The sequence below is a fragment of the Mercenaria mercenaria genome, chromosome 10, assembly GCF_021730395.1.
Source record: "Mercenaria mercenaria strain notata chromosome 10, MADL_Memer_1, whole genome shotgun sequence".
In the NCBI taxonomy this organism is placed as follows: Eukaryota; Metazoa; Mollusca; class Bivalvia; order Venerida; family Veneridae; genus Mercenaria; species Mercenaria mercenaria.
In genome coordinates, this window is record NC_069370.1 from 26037041 (window position 1) to 26053786 (window position 16746).

Consider the following 16746-nt stretch of genomic DNA (forward strand, 5'->3'; position numbering starts at 1 on the left):
AAATTTCGTGTCTATGACTGTTATCACTTTACTTTTTATAATTAGGGTTATTGCTAAAAAATAACCAGGTTTATTTTAGCGACGGTTATTCGTTTTGATTAGATATTAATCGTACAGAAGTTAAATAAATAAATAAGTAAATAAATAAATGAAATATAATTTACTATAAGAATAGCACTCCAGCTTTAGCGAATACGGCGGAAACTGCCGATGATAACCGAATTTGTCGTCATTATCAATAATGACGTCATAAGCACCCTCTTTTCACGAGGAAGCCAATGCCTGACTAGCAAAATTCTGACAAAAAACTTTATCCGATTTAATCGCTGAAATGAGGGAGAAACTTGTTAAGAAAAGAACGGCAAATGATAAACAAGTGCCTAGTACTTCTCAGAGCAAACGATCGAAGACGGATGAGGCCAGTCCGACAGAAAATTCTGAAGTTTTAGCTGAACATGTCAGATTGTTGGTTACACAAGATTCGGTGCATACAGGTAATGTTGATTGCAACGTTTATAGATTGTGATTCTTTGCTAAATAAACTCACAGATAGTTCTAGTAATAGAATGTCAGGGTGTGGTGGTGATAGTCTGCCTTCTGCGCCAACAGATGCCTATTCTGCTTTATTGACCGGCCAAGCGGGTATCGAACCTATGAAATCGCTCTCGGACGACATGCCTATACATAGACCAATACTGTAAAGCATCAAACTCGCAAATATGGCGGGCGGAATATATAAAGCTGTATTGAGCTGTAGGTCATGCTTTAAATTTCAATTGCTGCACTGTAAGTATTGTGGGAAAGGAAGTGATTAATGAATTCATAGGTCTAATAGAAAATTGAATCGTGACAGTGAGGCGATGATTCGTACCCTTAATACCGATATCCAAATGCCTTTAGTAATTAGTATAGAAACTAGTTTAATAATAATTTATTGTATTTGTTATCAAGGCATACAAACAACAATATGAACATGACGGCTAAAACAAGATCAGATAGGGAAAATGAAATGGGCCCATGTTATGGTGATGGCCTTCCTTACTGTTGACAGATAGGGAATAAGTACTTTGTGCATGCAAAAGTACAGGTTTCGGGCTTTCTTAAGATGTATAACATTACATACTGTCCTACAATTTCTTACACACTGTAAAAGATAATATGGTCGAAAAATGGTGTTTTTTCATCGTTATGGTGTTGCAAATAAAAAATGGCAAATTTTAGCAAGCAAGTGATCAAAGCAGTATTACATTAATGTGAATTGGCAATAACAGACTTAAAATGTGGCATTTCAAATTAAAGAAAGTCAAATTATTTCTTTGTCAGTGAAGTATTAAGTTTTAATAAAAAAATATGAAAACAGGCCTTCGTTATGTTTTTTTGGTTTTGAAGGTCTGTCTCTATCACCCTATTACAAAGGCAACAGTGATATGCCAGATACAGTATGGTAGTGTGTGCTGTTGCTGAAATCATATACCACTCTGAATATAAAGATTTTGCTTCAGGTCCAAATGAAAAAAAATTGAGTCATAATTTGGTAACATGACTTTTTCGTAGTGTCCGTAGATCAATGTTTGCAATATGTAAATTGTAAGACCCACAAATAATATTTACTATTTTGTATTATTTTCTATTTGAGACTGTCTCAGGAATTAGCAGAACTAAACATCTTTCTGCTCTGCGACTGGTTATTTGTTGGGAAGCAACAGAAATTGTCCGTAGACCGTAGTGTCCGTAGATCAATAATTTAACTGTGATAATTTTCTTAAAACCAGTACATAATCAATGAGCTTGGGTTATTATTGATGTTTTTATAAGGATATACTGATCCAAAGAGATAAAAACTTTCATCTTTCAGAGTATTTTAGAAAAATATGTTTTTGTCTATCTTTTTCAAGTGAAAATGAACTTTAGCAAGTTATAAAACGAGTTTCACTAAGTGTACTTTAGCCAGATTGCGTTATTTACATACAGTATAACTATCTAATATGAATCAGCAAACTATAATGTACATTTACCCACACTTGATCTCTTAACAGAGCGATTTTTTATATTGACACTTGATCTACGGACACTACAAGAATGCATGATATGTACACAATCTCTAATATACTTAGTGTTTTACAGCTTTTTGAAAATTAACATTATAAAAGGGAAATTATAACAAAATGGACCAAAAAGAAACATTACGAACAGATAACAATGAAGAATGAAAAGAATTATGTGCTTGAGAGAGAAGGCCAAAATTTATGCGTTAGATACAGGGCAAAAGTTAAAAGTGACAGTGCAAAATACGAAAGATGAAACTTAAGGACAGAGAGAGAAAAAAAGGGAAAGGGAAATTTGAGAATAGCAAAACAGACTGATCCGGTACTGTGCAATGAACTAAGACGTCAAAAAAGAGAACAACAGAGAAGATTTAGGAATAAACAGAAGTTAGATAAAGCCTTGATAGATATAACGTTGCGCAAGAATATTCTCATATGCTATTCTCTGTTAAAACACTAAAAGCTAGAATAACGTCACGTTATCGTGCAGTGAAGTTAATGTTTTGTTGCAAAGAGTGGCTACTATATTTTATCTACTATTTTCTAAAGATTAAAGGCATATTAGAATCGAAATAATTCGGGCGGTAATATGTCGTACAAATAATTGCACTAGGACTGTGCCCTCGTTAAATTATTACGCCTGACGTATAACCGCCTGCTTTATCAGATCATGATAGTGAACAAGTGTGTGAAGTTTCAATCCATTCCCATTAGTGAGTACTGAGATACCAGCTTACATACAAAACCTTAACCAAAAAATTCTAAGTCGAAAAGGGGCATAATTTTGTAAAAAAAAGCAAATAGAGTTATGGAACCTGTGCAATGTAAGTCAGTTATCACAGTAAATAATGTGTGAAGTTTCAATCCATTCCTACAAGTGGTTACTGAGATACCAGCTTACATACAAAACCTTAACCAAAAATGTCTAAGTTAAAAAAGGGGCATAATTTTGTAAAAAAGCAAACAGAGTTATGGAACCTGTGCAATGTAAGTCAGTTTATCACAGTGAATAAGTGTGTGTAAGTTTCAATCCATTCCCACAAGTGGTTGCTGAGATACCAGCTTACATACAAAAACTTAACCAAATCGGGACGCGGACACGGATGCGGACGCAGACGCATGGGCGAGTCCAATAGCTCTACTATTCTATCAATAGTCTAGCTAATAAAACTAATCCGGATCTTGTACGTCTTTGAATTGTTATGACTTCATTTCTGTGTACGTATGTTAACTACTACAAGGAATGTATTTCGTTTTGCTTTGTTTATTCTATCAGTGGTTAAAGAGGGTAAACACCCACTGGTTTATGCTCTATTTTGGCGGTATCTGACCTAACAAAAAATTGACTAGGAAATACTACTGGTCGATTTTCTGAATAAAATTGATTGATGTGTTTTAAGGCATTTATATAATATTGGTTAGATATGAGTATTACCTTTCTTACAAGAGCTGTCGAGGGACAGCAACGCTCGACTATTCAACAGCCTTGTCAATTGAATGAATACAAAAGTTGAAAAAGGGGCATAAATTTGTAAAATGCAAAGTAGAGGTATTGAACCTCTGTACTGCATGTCATATCATGACAGTGAACAAGTGTGTGAAGTTTCAATCCTTTCCAATTTGTGGATTACTGAGATACCAGCTTACATACAAAAACTTAACAAAAACTGCTAAGTCAAAGGGGCATAATTTGTAAAAATGCCAAGTAGAGTTATGGGACCTTCACAGTGCATGTTAGATCATGACAGTGAACAAGTGTGTGAAGTTTCAATCCATTCCAATTAGTGGATACTGAGATATCAGATTACATACATAAATTCAACCAAAAACTGCTAAGTCGAAAAAGGGCATAATTTGAAAAAAAAAAGAGAGTAGAGTTATGGGACTTGCTTAGTGCATGTCAGATCATGATAGTGAACAAGTATGTGAAGTTTCAATCCATTCCCATTTAGTAAGTACTGAGATACCAGCTTACATACAAAACCTTAACCAAAAATTTCTAAGTCGAAAAAGGGGCATAATTTTGTAAAAAAGCAAAATAGAGTTATGGAACCTGTTCATGTAGAATTTAGTTCATCACAGTGAATAAGTGTGTGAAGTTTCAATCCATTCCCACAAGTGGTTACTGAGTTACCAGCTTACATACAAAACCTTAACCAAAAATTTCTAAGTCGAAAAAGGGGCATAATTTTGTAAAAAAGCAAAATAGAGTTATGGAACCTGTGCAATGTAAGTCAGTTTGTCACAGTGAATAAGTGTGTGAAGTTTCAATCCATTCCCACAAGTGGTTACTGAGATACCAGCTTACATACAAAACCTTAACCAAAATCGGGACGCCGACGCCGACGCATGGGCGAGTGCAATAGCTCACTATTCTATGAATAGTCGAGCTAAAAATCTCATAAGCTATCAATTCTGAGTAAACTGCTATGCCTAAAAAGTGTCGAATTCGGGACAAAAACTGTTAAGACTTACTTAGCGTTGTATGTACCTGTGTTTCTTTCTCTCTGTCTGTCTTTCTGTCTGTCTGTTTTTAGTGTGTGACTGTGTGATATTGTGTGTGTTTGAGGTAAACCAGCAAAACCACATCTAGAATACAATTTTGTATCAAATTTTGTGTATTTTTTTTTAAAATTTTCCTATTAAAAGATTTTGTTTCTAAGTGTATTCAAAACATATCATAGTTCACAGGAAGCTTAAACTTGTGTTACTGTTACTACAGTCTGTAAATACTCATGCACTAGTATGTAGTGTCCGTAGAATGCACCACTATATTGGTTCATCGAAATGTCACATGTGTTATTCTTTTTCAAATTGTTTGCTGTTTGTTCAAGAAGGTTGATTGAGGTAGGTTTTTGTTGTGTTGATGAGTTAATTTGTTAGTACAAACTGTTTGGAATACAAGTTTTTGTCTCAAATAGTTAATATTTTTATTCTTAATGGACATTTTCAACAAAGATTTCATAGCTGTGAATAATCAATAGTTTTCTACTGTTATTTTCGAAGTATGGCTGTTTGAAAGTCAATTTTCTAAACTAAATTGTAACAAAAAGGTTAAATGATGGTGAAACTAAGGTTTAGACACAGTATGAATTTCTGTAGTGTCCGTAGATGTTATAACAGTGATTCTTTAAGACAAGTTAATGATATTTAAAATGTTTAAATGTTAAGCATTGTTTTGTGGCTACAAGATTGTGCTTTTTATGCAAAATCTTTATACATTTTATGCCAGGATAGAGGTTAGATATACATTTTCTACTTAAGAAACACCATGAGAAAAAAATTTTGTCTCAGGTTTTGGAAATATGTAACCATAAAAAAAGAAACATTCACATCAGTTGTATTTTTATGATTGTGTAAACCTTACTTTAGTTAGTCATTACATAACTTTCTCTGTATATTGCAACAGCATTGTTGGAATCATCATCAAATCATGTAACATGTTTTGTAGTGTCCGTAGACATTTTAAAACGTCTTAATGAACCAATTTATTTTCAAAACTCATAAACTTTTAGTCCTGAGCATCTGTTTTGCATAAAAGCACAATGTCTTGTTAGTGAACTGAAGTAGTTTTCTTATCATTGTCAGCTGTTCTGTTAAAATAAAAGAATTTGAAAAGTTTAATAAACAATTTGTGTTATTATAATCATACTTCTTATGCAAATATTAACACAATGATGTCTTCTATCGAGTGGTTTTCGAGTGAAACTTGCTAAATTGTACTTGTTTAAGCAAGTTACAGTCAAAATGAATCTTAACTTCAGTGTTTTCCATAAATTACACATTGTTATGCCTAGTGTTTGTAGTGTCCGTGACTCTGCTACCCTCATATAATTGCTGCCTTGTAAATTTTATAGCAGACAGTCCTAGTCAAAAAGGTTTTGGTATTTGGTCCCTGGTATATTAGACCATGACATGGGCTGAAAAAATTAGGATTTGAAAAACTTTATTTTTTTGGCAAAATTGCAACATAAATTCCCTATCTGATCTTGTTTTAGCCGATGATAATCTTAAGGAGGATAATTAATTATTTATACAAATGGATTGGGCCAAAAGTTATGTCAACATTTTTACAATTAATCACTTTCATTTCAGTCTGCTTAGCCACGTCTGAAAAAAGGCGTTATCGTACATTAGTGATTCACATTAAAATAAACTGTAAGTTCCATATATTGCTCTATAGGAAACGAAATAGATATTATAATTTGCTGTAGGTGGTACATTTATCTCGTGAACAGAAACTGTTTTCAGCATGTTCTGCATCAAACCTATAGAAAAACAGTTAGCTTCTATTAAAATTATGAATGAACCTATTGCATAGAGCTTTTAGCACAATGTAAAGTCACGTTCGTTTTATCTCGGATGCTCACGAAAGAAAAAGCACACAAGAATAGATATGAATATATCTCCTCAAATATTTTTGCTTTCAAATGTTGTAATTTTATTTGATGTTACAACCTTGTAAAAATATAACTTATAGCGCTAATAGACTCAGAGCTATATAGTTGGCCTATGAATATGCGTTACTTATTCACTGTTATTCAGTACTGGTACATGACGGCGATAGAAATGCGCCGTGACGTAATAAAGCTGTGACATCACCAATGGAGAAAAGCAAATCGATAATATAGGTCAGAGGGTGACTTTCTTCAGGTAGTGCGAAGTCTCATAACATGACATATAGCGTATAACACAAAACAAGCATAAGAATAAATGTTCTATTTGGAAATATTTTTCTTTTCGCCCTTAACTCTTCATTGTGCTGGTACATCTTATCTGAAAGACCAAAGTACCTCAGTTAGATTCTACGCCTATTTTAAATAGTTGACTCTAAATAAGTGACAGCTCATCTCTGTGAATAATTTTTCAGCTATGAACTTTGAACTATGATTAGATACAGAGCATCAGTTTATTAAAGCAAGTTATTTTATTATGGTCGACCGCCAGCACCTGCAGCAACACACAAACACCACTTAAGGAACGGCAGTAGTTAAATACACGTATTAGTAAAACATTCTTAGCTCGAAAGCAGATTCGTACCTTGCATCGTACGTGCTATAATCTCTATAGCACATCTTAAACGTATAGTAATAGGTATTTTAAAGAATTGCCCCTGTAATTGAATTCCTTTTCAAACTGAGGGTGCAGCACTCGATGTATTTCCATAATTAGAAATTTGGGTGATCAGTGTCTCGCATCCCGCACCAGCTTATCCTTATCGCATATTTTTTGAAATATATTTCAATAAACTCGACATTGTATGTAAGGATTATTTTTCAAATTAAAATCAATATCCTTCACTGGAATTATTGCAAGGCCACTTCCGATTATATAATAATCACAATAAAATGAAAGACGAACCAGTTCCTACACAACATTTTGCAGTAATTTGATGGAGCTACAACTTTTAAAAAATGAAATACCTGACTTTTATGTGGCTGGTGGTTTTTGTCCAATGATAAATGTCATCTAAGCTTTTGGACCAAATAAAGGTCTTATTGTGAAGATGTTATCATTCGGAAGACAGTCATTTTAGCATGACATAAAACATAAAGAAATCAATCAAGTCGATCAAAGATTAATATTTGTTCCCATTTAATAGGACTTACTTGACACAATAACCGATACTTAGTATTTAAAATATCTACACGGTAACCATATTTAAGGCTTGAAGCAATGATATTTAGGTTAATCGTGCATCAATTTCGGATCGATAGCTATCTGATTTGAATTTTCGGGTGAATAATTTTAAAATTTATCGTAGTGACAAAAATGAAAAACGGATAAGCGGGCAGGCGCATGTGTTGATAATTTAATTCGTTAATTTTATAGACTGAATATTATATGCGTTTACGGATTGATTTCTCCATGGGTAGTTCATAGTTGTTATTTATGTAATGTACTGTAAGGGATTTCAATCTCAGTAGAAGTCAGTGCCTTGGTTGATTTACCGTGTATGTACACAACCGCAAGTTTGTCCGTAAAGGTAGGAACGTTCAAGTTTGTCCGTTAGTAATTATGTACTCAAACGCCATTCTGTCCGCAAAAGGAGTACCGCCAGTCTGTCTATTCAGTGCCAGGGTTATATCAAGTAGTAAATTAAATGTAGTCAAACGCAAGCTTGTCCGTGTAAGTTATAAGGTATACACATGTCTGTTGGTATGTGTAAGTGGTGCGGTATACAAATGCCAGTAGGTCCGTGTAAGTAATCAGGGCGTGTCCGTCCCCGTGTATAGAATCAGTTTTGTCCGTTTAAGTGCAGAATTGTCCGTGTAAATAATAATGTACACAAATGTCTGTTGGTATGTGCAAGTTGTACGGTATACAAATGCCAGCATGTCCGTGTCAGTAATCAGGGTGTGTCCGTGTCCGTAATCAGGGCGTGTCTGTGTCCGTGTTTATACTAGCATCATTTTGTCCGTTTAAGTGCAGAATTGTCAGTGTAAGTAATAATGTACACAAATGTCTGTTGGTAAGTGCAAGTTGTACGGTATACAAATGCCAGCATGTCCGTGTCCGTAATCAGGGTGTGTCCGTGTCCGTGTTTATACTACCATCAGTTTGTCTGTTTGTGTGCAAACTTGTCCGCGTAAGTAATAATGTATACAATATCTGTTGGTATGTGTAAGTTGGGCGGTAAACAAATGCCAGCTTGTCCGTGTCAGTGATCAGGGCGTGTCCGTGTTTATACTAGCATCAGTTTGTCTGTTTAAGTGCAAACTTGTCCGTGTAAGTAATAATGCATACAAATGTCTGTTGGTATGTGTAAGTTGTGCGGTATACAAATGCCAGCATGTCCGTGTCAGTAATCAGGGCGTGTCCGTGTCCGTGTTTATATTATCATCAGTTGGTCCGTCAAAGTGCAAGCTTGTCCGTGTAAGTAATAATGTATACAAATGTCAGTTGGTATGTGTAAGTTGTGCGGTATACAAATGCCAGTATGTCTGTGTCAGTTATCAGGGCGTGTCCGTGCCTGTGTATATACTAGCATCAGTTTGTCCATTTAAATGCAAACTTGTCCGTGTAAGTAATAATGTATCCAAGAAAGTTACTGTTCTGGGCGTGTCCATGTATATATCCTCGGCGTGTCAGGGCATTATCAGTTGTGTATAAAAGTGTACATGTCAGTTGTGTATGAAGTTATGTATATCCGTGTGTTGGTTTACGCGGTAAGGTTTTTGTAAACTCGTGTGTAGGAAAACTAGGTTTACGGTGTAATGTTATGTTAACCCTAGTGTTGGTTTTCGGTGTAAAGTTGTGTAAAGTTATGTAAACCCGTGTTGTGGTATATGATGTGAAGTTGTGCTAAGTTATGTAAACTCGTGTGTTGGTTTACTTGTGTTTCTGCCGGTCCGTTTAAGAGCGTGAACAAGGTTTTGCCTATGGAAGTGTTCCTGATTCCTAGTTTGACGGTTATGCTGGGTAATGTTATTACTTTTAACATTCAATTCGAAACTGTCAGGTTACACATGCTCCTACCACAGACCTCCTTGGTACCACAATGGTCCTCTCCTTGTGTAACGTTTCACGTGTCCATTGATAAACTTCGCCGTACAAATGGAATAGGGCATAAGGAAATAGTTCAGAACAGTCGTAACAGGATTCTCAAAATTGACATTTCTTATAAAGCGATAGAATTATAATCATTATTTCGCGCAGATGTATCCATTCGTCTAACTCCGGCCTTGATTTTTTCACTTGATAAACTTTGCGTCGCACTTCGACTCGACGAGAGAACTTAGGCTAGAATTTGGCGGAAATTTTCTCGAGAAAATTTTGTGGCGGAAATTCTAGCTTTAGAGTTGCATGTATTTTCCAGCTATTCGAAATTCATTAAAACTGATAATCTTAGTAAATCTTTTACCATTAAACGTGTTCAAGTGAACGTATTTTAAGCCTCCCCTGTTACTGCGTACAACAAAATTTAAAAATACGATCTTACAGGGCCTCGAGGTTCGCTCGTGCATATTTTGGTGTCTCTCGAGTAATCCTTGTTGTTTGGCTAATGTTTGGCTAATGTTTTGGGGGGCCCTGCAGCCGGTTGGTGCATACTAGTGTAGCACGTTGTGCATGTGTAGCACGTTAGTGCGTGGTGTAACACATTAGTGTGTGGTGTATCACGTTAGTGCGTGGTGTAGCACGTTAGTGCATGGTGTAGCACGTCAGTGCATGTGTAGCACGTTAGTGCGTGGTGTAGCACGTCCGTGCATGTGTAGCACGTTAGTGCATGGTGTAGCGCGTCCGTACATGGTGTAGCACGGTAGTGCATGGTGTAACAAATCTTGCGTGTTGTGTAACACTTTAATAACTTACCATATTAGTCCACTGGGCCAAGCAAATCAGGGGATGGCTTAAAATAGTTTTTATTCTTCGTTTGTCACATAACACCTTAAGCTTGAGTTTCCGCTACGCGCCAGTCAGATGTGCTTAGTTGTGTTTCTATCGCGACTTCAGAATTACTTTGCGGCCACATATCTCCACAACGACAGCAGGACAAATTATAGGAAGCTTTACGCAATACAGGGACAGGCTTTTAATTTGAAAACAGTGTTCTAAGGACTTGATCTATCTGTCGCCAATATGGTCCCGCGGAGGATCTGATCTATCTGTCGCCTATATGGTACCGCGGAGGATCTGATCTATCTGTCACCTATTTGGTACCGCAGAAGATCTATCTATTGAAATAAGCATATTGACACTGACTGTTTAAATAAGTGACAATTCATAGTGCTAGTTGTAATAAATTTATCACTGTGTGGGCATTTGCCCGATATGAATAATGATGATAATAATAATAATAATAATAATAATAACATGATGTCTTTAATTGAAGTAAAGTTGTTGTGTTTTTAATTATTGTTGGGAGACCTAATCTTCCGTTTGGGTATGAGATTCCCCCAAATGTACATGAATGGCCACCATAAACAATTATTACGCAAAACAGACCAAGCTGTTCGGGAATCGAACCAAGTGTGTTGGATTATGGTAACCGGAGTCTTAAAATAAATTACATTTGGATTAGATCTACATTTTTTTTATTATTTTATTTTTATACTAATCTTTTTAGGTTAATTGTGAAGCAAATTCTACAGCTTCAATATATTAATCACTCTCGACACCTCATTCCTGATGGAATCCATCGCCACGAGGGTATGAGAGAAGAGAAGCTAGTTTCCTTTTTAAAGCTGAACGCTCAGCAAGGGAGCAACTGGTTCCATTTTCCACGTCTTGGAATGATGCGGCCAGGGATAGAAAATTCACGATCTCCCCGCACTTAAAGCTGACGCTCTACCACTAGGCTGCCGGGGTGTGATCAATTAATTAATTGTGTAGTAAATGCTCTCAAGTGTCTTGCAGTAGTATAGGGGTCTCTTGGGCGCCACGAGTGCGCATGCGTGAAAATGACGTCATGCGCGGCGGCCATTTTGAATTCTATTTTTAGAGTGACATCATCTTTCTAATTTAAGAATGACTTTTTGCTACAGTTTGGACTTTTGACAACGAAAGTTCCTACTGCCTTCTTCATAGCTATGATTCAATTAGCTTATTCAATTGGTATTTAAACTTTATTTATTACGATTAATACAAAGGTTCTATATAGAAGAAAGGTGTAAGCGACATACTGCCACGGCGATGTTTCTTTACATGCAAAATAAAACAGTTTTTAAATCTGATAAAATAGACTTATCAGTGACTAATCTATAGTGGAAGGATCAATATATAGTGTATATAAATCGGACTATATTATAAGAGGTACGCTTTTATTTGTGGAAAACTCAGAATTTCATCTGAATAATGTCTGATGAGAACTCGGACAGTGCCGATTATTTGGATAAAGGTCTGAATCAAGAGACTTTCTTATTGTACCTGCGAGAGACCGAGGTTTTTGGTACCAGAAAGCAGGGCCAACCACAGCAATGGATTGAGCATGCTGAACTATACATGGCAATAGGCAATACAATTCCAGCTTCCCATATCACGGGTCTGCAAAGGATTCGAGGATTATGGCGAATTTATGTAACACATATCGAGGACAAAGTCAGGCTTATGACACAAGGGGTACTCATTAGGGGTAAACGCGTCAGTGTTTTAAAAACTGCTCCAGGTCGACTTGACAGTGAGTTAGTCACAAGAGTAAGAGTAAAGAACATTCCGTTGACAGTTGATGATGAATTAATCAGGCGTACATTAACTGTGAAATCCGTTCGCTATTTCGTGAGAAATTACGTGTCAAAAGAGTTAACGAATTGTGAAACGGGAGATAGGTTGTTAACTGTCAAATCAGCTACCCTCAAGGAGCCCCTGTCTCAATTCATGAATTTTGGGATTTACTCTGCGCGGGTTATCCATTCAGGACAGTCAAAACAAGGCGACAAAGGTGTTAGGCCAAAGCAATGTACTAAGCCATGTGTTTAGTCAATGCCCAAATGACTGGGTGTGTAAAAAATGTGCGCAAATTGGACATAAGATGCCTGAAATAGGAAAAATGTATAAAGAGCTTATCCCTAGGCTATAAATAAATTATTACGACTGCTAGAGATTTCCTTCGAGCAATGATTGGCTGAGTCTTTACCTGTTTCTACGTCACGCTGCGTATATTTAGAATATACTACTGCAGACGAAAAACAAACAAATCTACACGAGCGCATGTAAGATAAGGGAAGTAACACAATCTAAGGGCATAATTTGTGACTGTGAGTGGCAGGGGCCAGTAACGCATTTGGCCCGGGTACGTATTTTAAATAAAATAGATAGATGTACAGATATATTCAATGTTTGTAGAACTATGGATTTCTGCTGCGTACGAGTAATTATTGTGTAAAATATATGTACTTGAATCGATTTTCCTAGCTCCGTGTAGACGGCCGAGTCTAAAATCTTACCTGAGGTAACGGAAGTCAGGCGAAATGGAAACGGTCATCTATTCATCCAAATTTAAAAAGTAAACGGTTATGAGACACTTTTCTTCCCATCATTATTTTTGTCTCGTCACATGCTTTAATAATATACATGTGTTTTAGGTCAGTCATTTGCAGATAGTACGGTACAGGTGGCACAAGGTGTGCATTTTGAGCCATTTTTGCCTCAAAATTTAGTGTCCTGAAACCTGCGTTTTACTCGTTTTTTTTATCACAGAAACAACAGAATCGACAGGCTGAAAATGTTACTTAATGAAGTGCTAAATATATGCAATACATCCGCTCAACACTTGTAGACCGAGTGCTTTAATTACACTTATTCACTGCTTGAATACATTCTGCATGAAATGAGACGTTGATGAAATGTTTTCTTGTTTAAACACCGCACATAGCAAGTTTTGCTGATCGAAACCGAAAGTAGGGGTTATTGTGCATGCGCCATTTTTAGGGTAGCAGACCACTACTGACTGGCATTTCACTAGGAACTATTCAGCCCTCTAGTTTGTTTTCATTTTTGTAGGAAAAAGTGATATTCTATAAAGTTACGTAAAGACGACCTGAAGTTGTCGTTTTTTTATAGGAGACAAAATTACTGACCTTCAAACTGTAAGAAAAGTCTATAAATTTCGTGATTCTTTTTTACTTTATTGTCAAACTATGGGCCTTTCATTAGAAGATATATAATATAATTTGTTGAAACGTTTCGGTTACAAGAAATCTTTGCATTCATTGTTTGAAAATGTGTAAAATATTTACCGTCATAGATTTCCGTTCTTATTTGTGAGAATCCTGGCACGTTGGTTTCAGAATGAGGCTTAGCGCAGGTTTTGTAAACAAAGAAAAAAGATTAACATGGTAAGAGGGTAAGAGGGTAACGGTTTTAGGGTATGTTCACCAAGAATGCGACGTTTTTCAGCCTCTCAACGGCATGCAATGCACCGCAATAGCAGTTATAGCTTTATAAGCCTTTTTTTCCAATCCAATCTTCAAAATAATATCCGACAGCTCTCCGGCGACTTGATGCTCTGCATCAAAATTTTACTTGTTCAGTACTGTTCTACATTAGACGGTAATACTGTTTTTGATTGTGGTGTATCAAACAAATCGGAATTCTCAAATAGCGCGGATAACTCAAATAAATCGGTTGGACCTAGCAAGGCTGATATTTTGGCATATCTTCATAGAATAAACGACAAGATAGGGGATGTAGACAGGAGGCGTGGGACTTAAGAGCATCGATCTAAATGAACGAGTGGTTACAATCGAGGACAGAAAGCAGAAAATCGAGCAACGGTTAATAATCACTGTACATAAAAGACGTCTATTTTAATGCTGCTCGCTTCAGTAGTAAAATAATGAGCCTACAGGAATACAGAGATGATATGCAAGAAGATCTTGTGTACTTACAATTATAATCAGTGAGGGATAAGTTAATATTCACAAACATCACAAAGGAAGAATACGAGGGAGCCAGAGACACTGAAAATAAATTACGAGATCATTTACGAAAATATTTATGTAGACACTTTTTTAAGGAGGTAGGTTACCTTCATATTTGTATGTGCGCATGTCCAACCGGAAGCTTACGTGACGATTTACGACGACGTTTACGACAAATTAAATGTGTTTGTATATTCATTCTCCTGAAAACAAATCATGAACCTGCCTCCGATCTGATACTTTATGGTTTAATAATGCAGAAATAATGAATCAATTGCCGCAGAAACGCTTCAAAACAATGTTGCCTTAAAATGACGTCATTGACGTCATGACGTTACGTGTCAGTTACCGCGCAAAATTAATAGCTTTTATCTTGAAAGTACGTAATTCTGTGCATTTTCTTTATTTTAACTATTTTCAAATAACCAATATTTGCTGAAATATTTGTTATGAATCTTTTGCTCTGAATAATCATCAATATTTTGCTTCTTTTATGTAGTGATATTGAAACGTTATGCGGATTGTAAGAAAATGGATGATGGTAACCAATGTTATTTGGAATATAGTTGGATGAAAGGTTACTTGTAACGGCCATTTTCAAATAAAAAATCTAGTAGTTTGATTTGTAATACCTATTTTTCAGGTTCCGTTGATAATTTGTTACTTATATACTAAAACTAAGATCTAAAATTGTTCAAATTTCAGTAGAAAAATGTGGTTTCTTGAATTTAATTGATGTTACCATGGAAACGAAGCCCGTGACCTATGTATCTAAATGTAAAATTCAAAAGCGTTGACACTGGTCTATTTAAGAAACACAGCTTCGGCTTTTTATTTTCATTTCAACAATATCCATGAGAATAATAGCAGCATGCTGAACGATTTTTCCATGAAAAATGCCAGACGAGGGGTACTGCCGTATGTATTCTAAGCTGTGAAATTTGTTTGAATCAATGCAAATAACAAGAAAATATAACTTACGTTAAAAATAATATGTTTTAAAGCTACATCAACTAGAAAGATAATCTTATTCAATATTTTTTATAAGAAATTACGACAAAAAGCAAGATATAAGCTATTTTAAACATCTCTGTTGCCATCGTTACTGTAAACTTCAAGAAAAAAAGGGAACCATGTAAAGTGCTTGGTATTTTGCTTATAATATTTCCCAGATATTCCATGTTGGTCATTAACAGAATGCCACTTAAGCCGTCGAAAACCCCTATTTTTATACATAGTTGTTTAAAAATGAGAGAAAATGCGTTACCATGGAAACACGATCCCCGCGACATATACATTTAAAGCTTATATTAGAAAGCTAACGTGCATACTAGTAAAATTATCAATTATGCAGACTTCTACGGATATCAATGAAACTAAAATACACTGAAAAGTGTTAAATATTAGTATTTTCCTTCTTCTTTCAATATGAAATACCTTTAGAGGGTCATGTTCTTCAAACCTGGATAAAAATTGAATTCGAAGGGACAGAGACAAACAAAGTTGAGAATGTAGCAGGTAAAACTTCATATTACACGAAATACAAACAAATGCTGCGGTTAAACTAACTTGAATTTACCCTTGTAACAAGGTAACCTACCTCCTTAACTGGAAAAGTCTGGTATTCATTGCCTCTATTTTCATAAGTAGGGCCTACTCGCTGCATAAAGTCTTAAACAGATTAGAAAAGGCCGTGAGGTATGTGTTAGTACTTAAGGTTTTAACCGTTAGTTATTTAAAGCATGTCTCAGTTTATTGTGAAATATCCGGTCAACAGTTATACCCGAAGACTACTAGTAATTTTTCTTTTTTTTTTTTACCTTTGTGTACAAAATGGTGGCGCTTTCATACTGTCGCACTGACGGAAAGTAGTGACGTCACGCGCTCTTTTTACTCTATAGATATCACCATATTTTCATATTTTTCTATTTATTGACTTCATTCAGCTATTAAATTTGAAATGAATTGTTGGCAACTTGATTATATAAACAGTATTTAAAGATATTGTGATATACTCCACCCGCATTAATTTCATATGAATCGCAAAATAAGACCTCTTTTGAATAGCTTATTTGAGAAAATCATTTTTTTTTCAAGATATAATCCTAAATCGTGCTCGATTAAAATATCAAGATTAAGTGCATCATATATAAACAACAACAAAAAAAACTACACTATTTTGATGCAAACTTTTGTTGTTTTTGCTTAATTTTTTTTTTCAACAAAATCATTTTGTTTTATTTAAAACGTTGTTTCGTTTCAAATAAGATATTGGAACGCTGAAAATCATAAAGAATATGTCTTTACTAAGAGAAAAATCATTCATTCGTAAAAACTGTAAT

The 16746-nt window shown here is 35.4% G+C and overlaps 1 protein-coding gene across 1 annotated transcript in view; it reads left to right on the top strand.

Moving 5' to 3' along the window:
• The first annotated feature begins 273 nt into the window (after nucleotides 1-273).
• The window catches only part of LOC123559595 (uncharacterized), a 30114-nt gene continuing 13641 nt past the window's right edge, over nucleotides 274-16746 (top strand). Inside the window, exon 1 of the mRNA XM_053552549.1 lies at nucleotides 274-494. Within this exon, the coding sequence (XP_053408524.1) occupies nucleotides 332-494 (163 nt within the window). The 5' untranslated portion in view covers nucleotides 274-331. The remainder of the gene's footprint in view (nucleotides 495-16746) is intronic.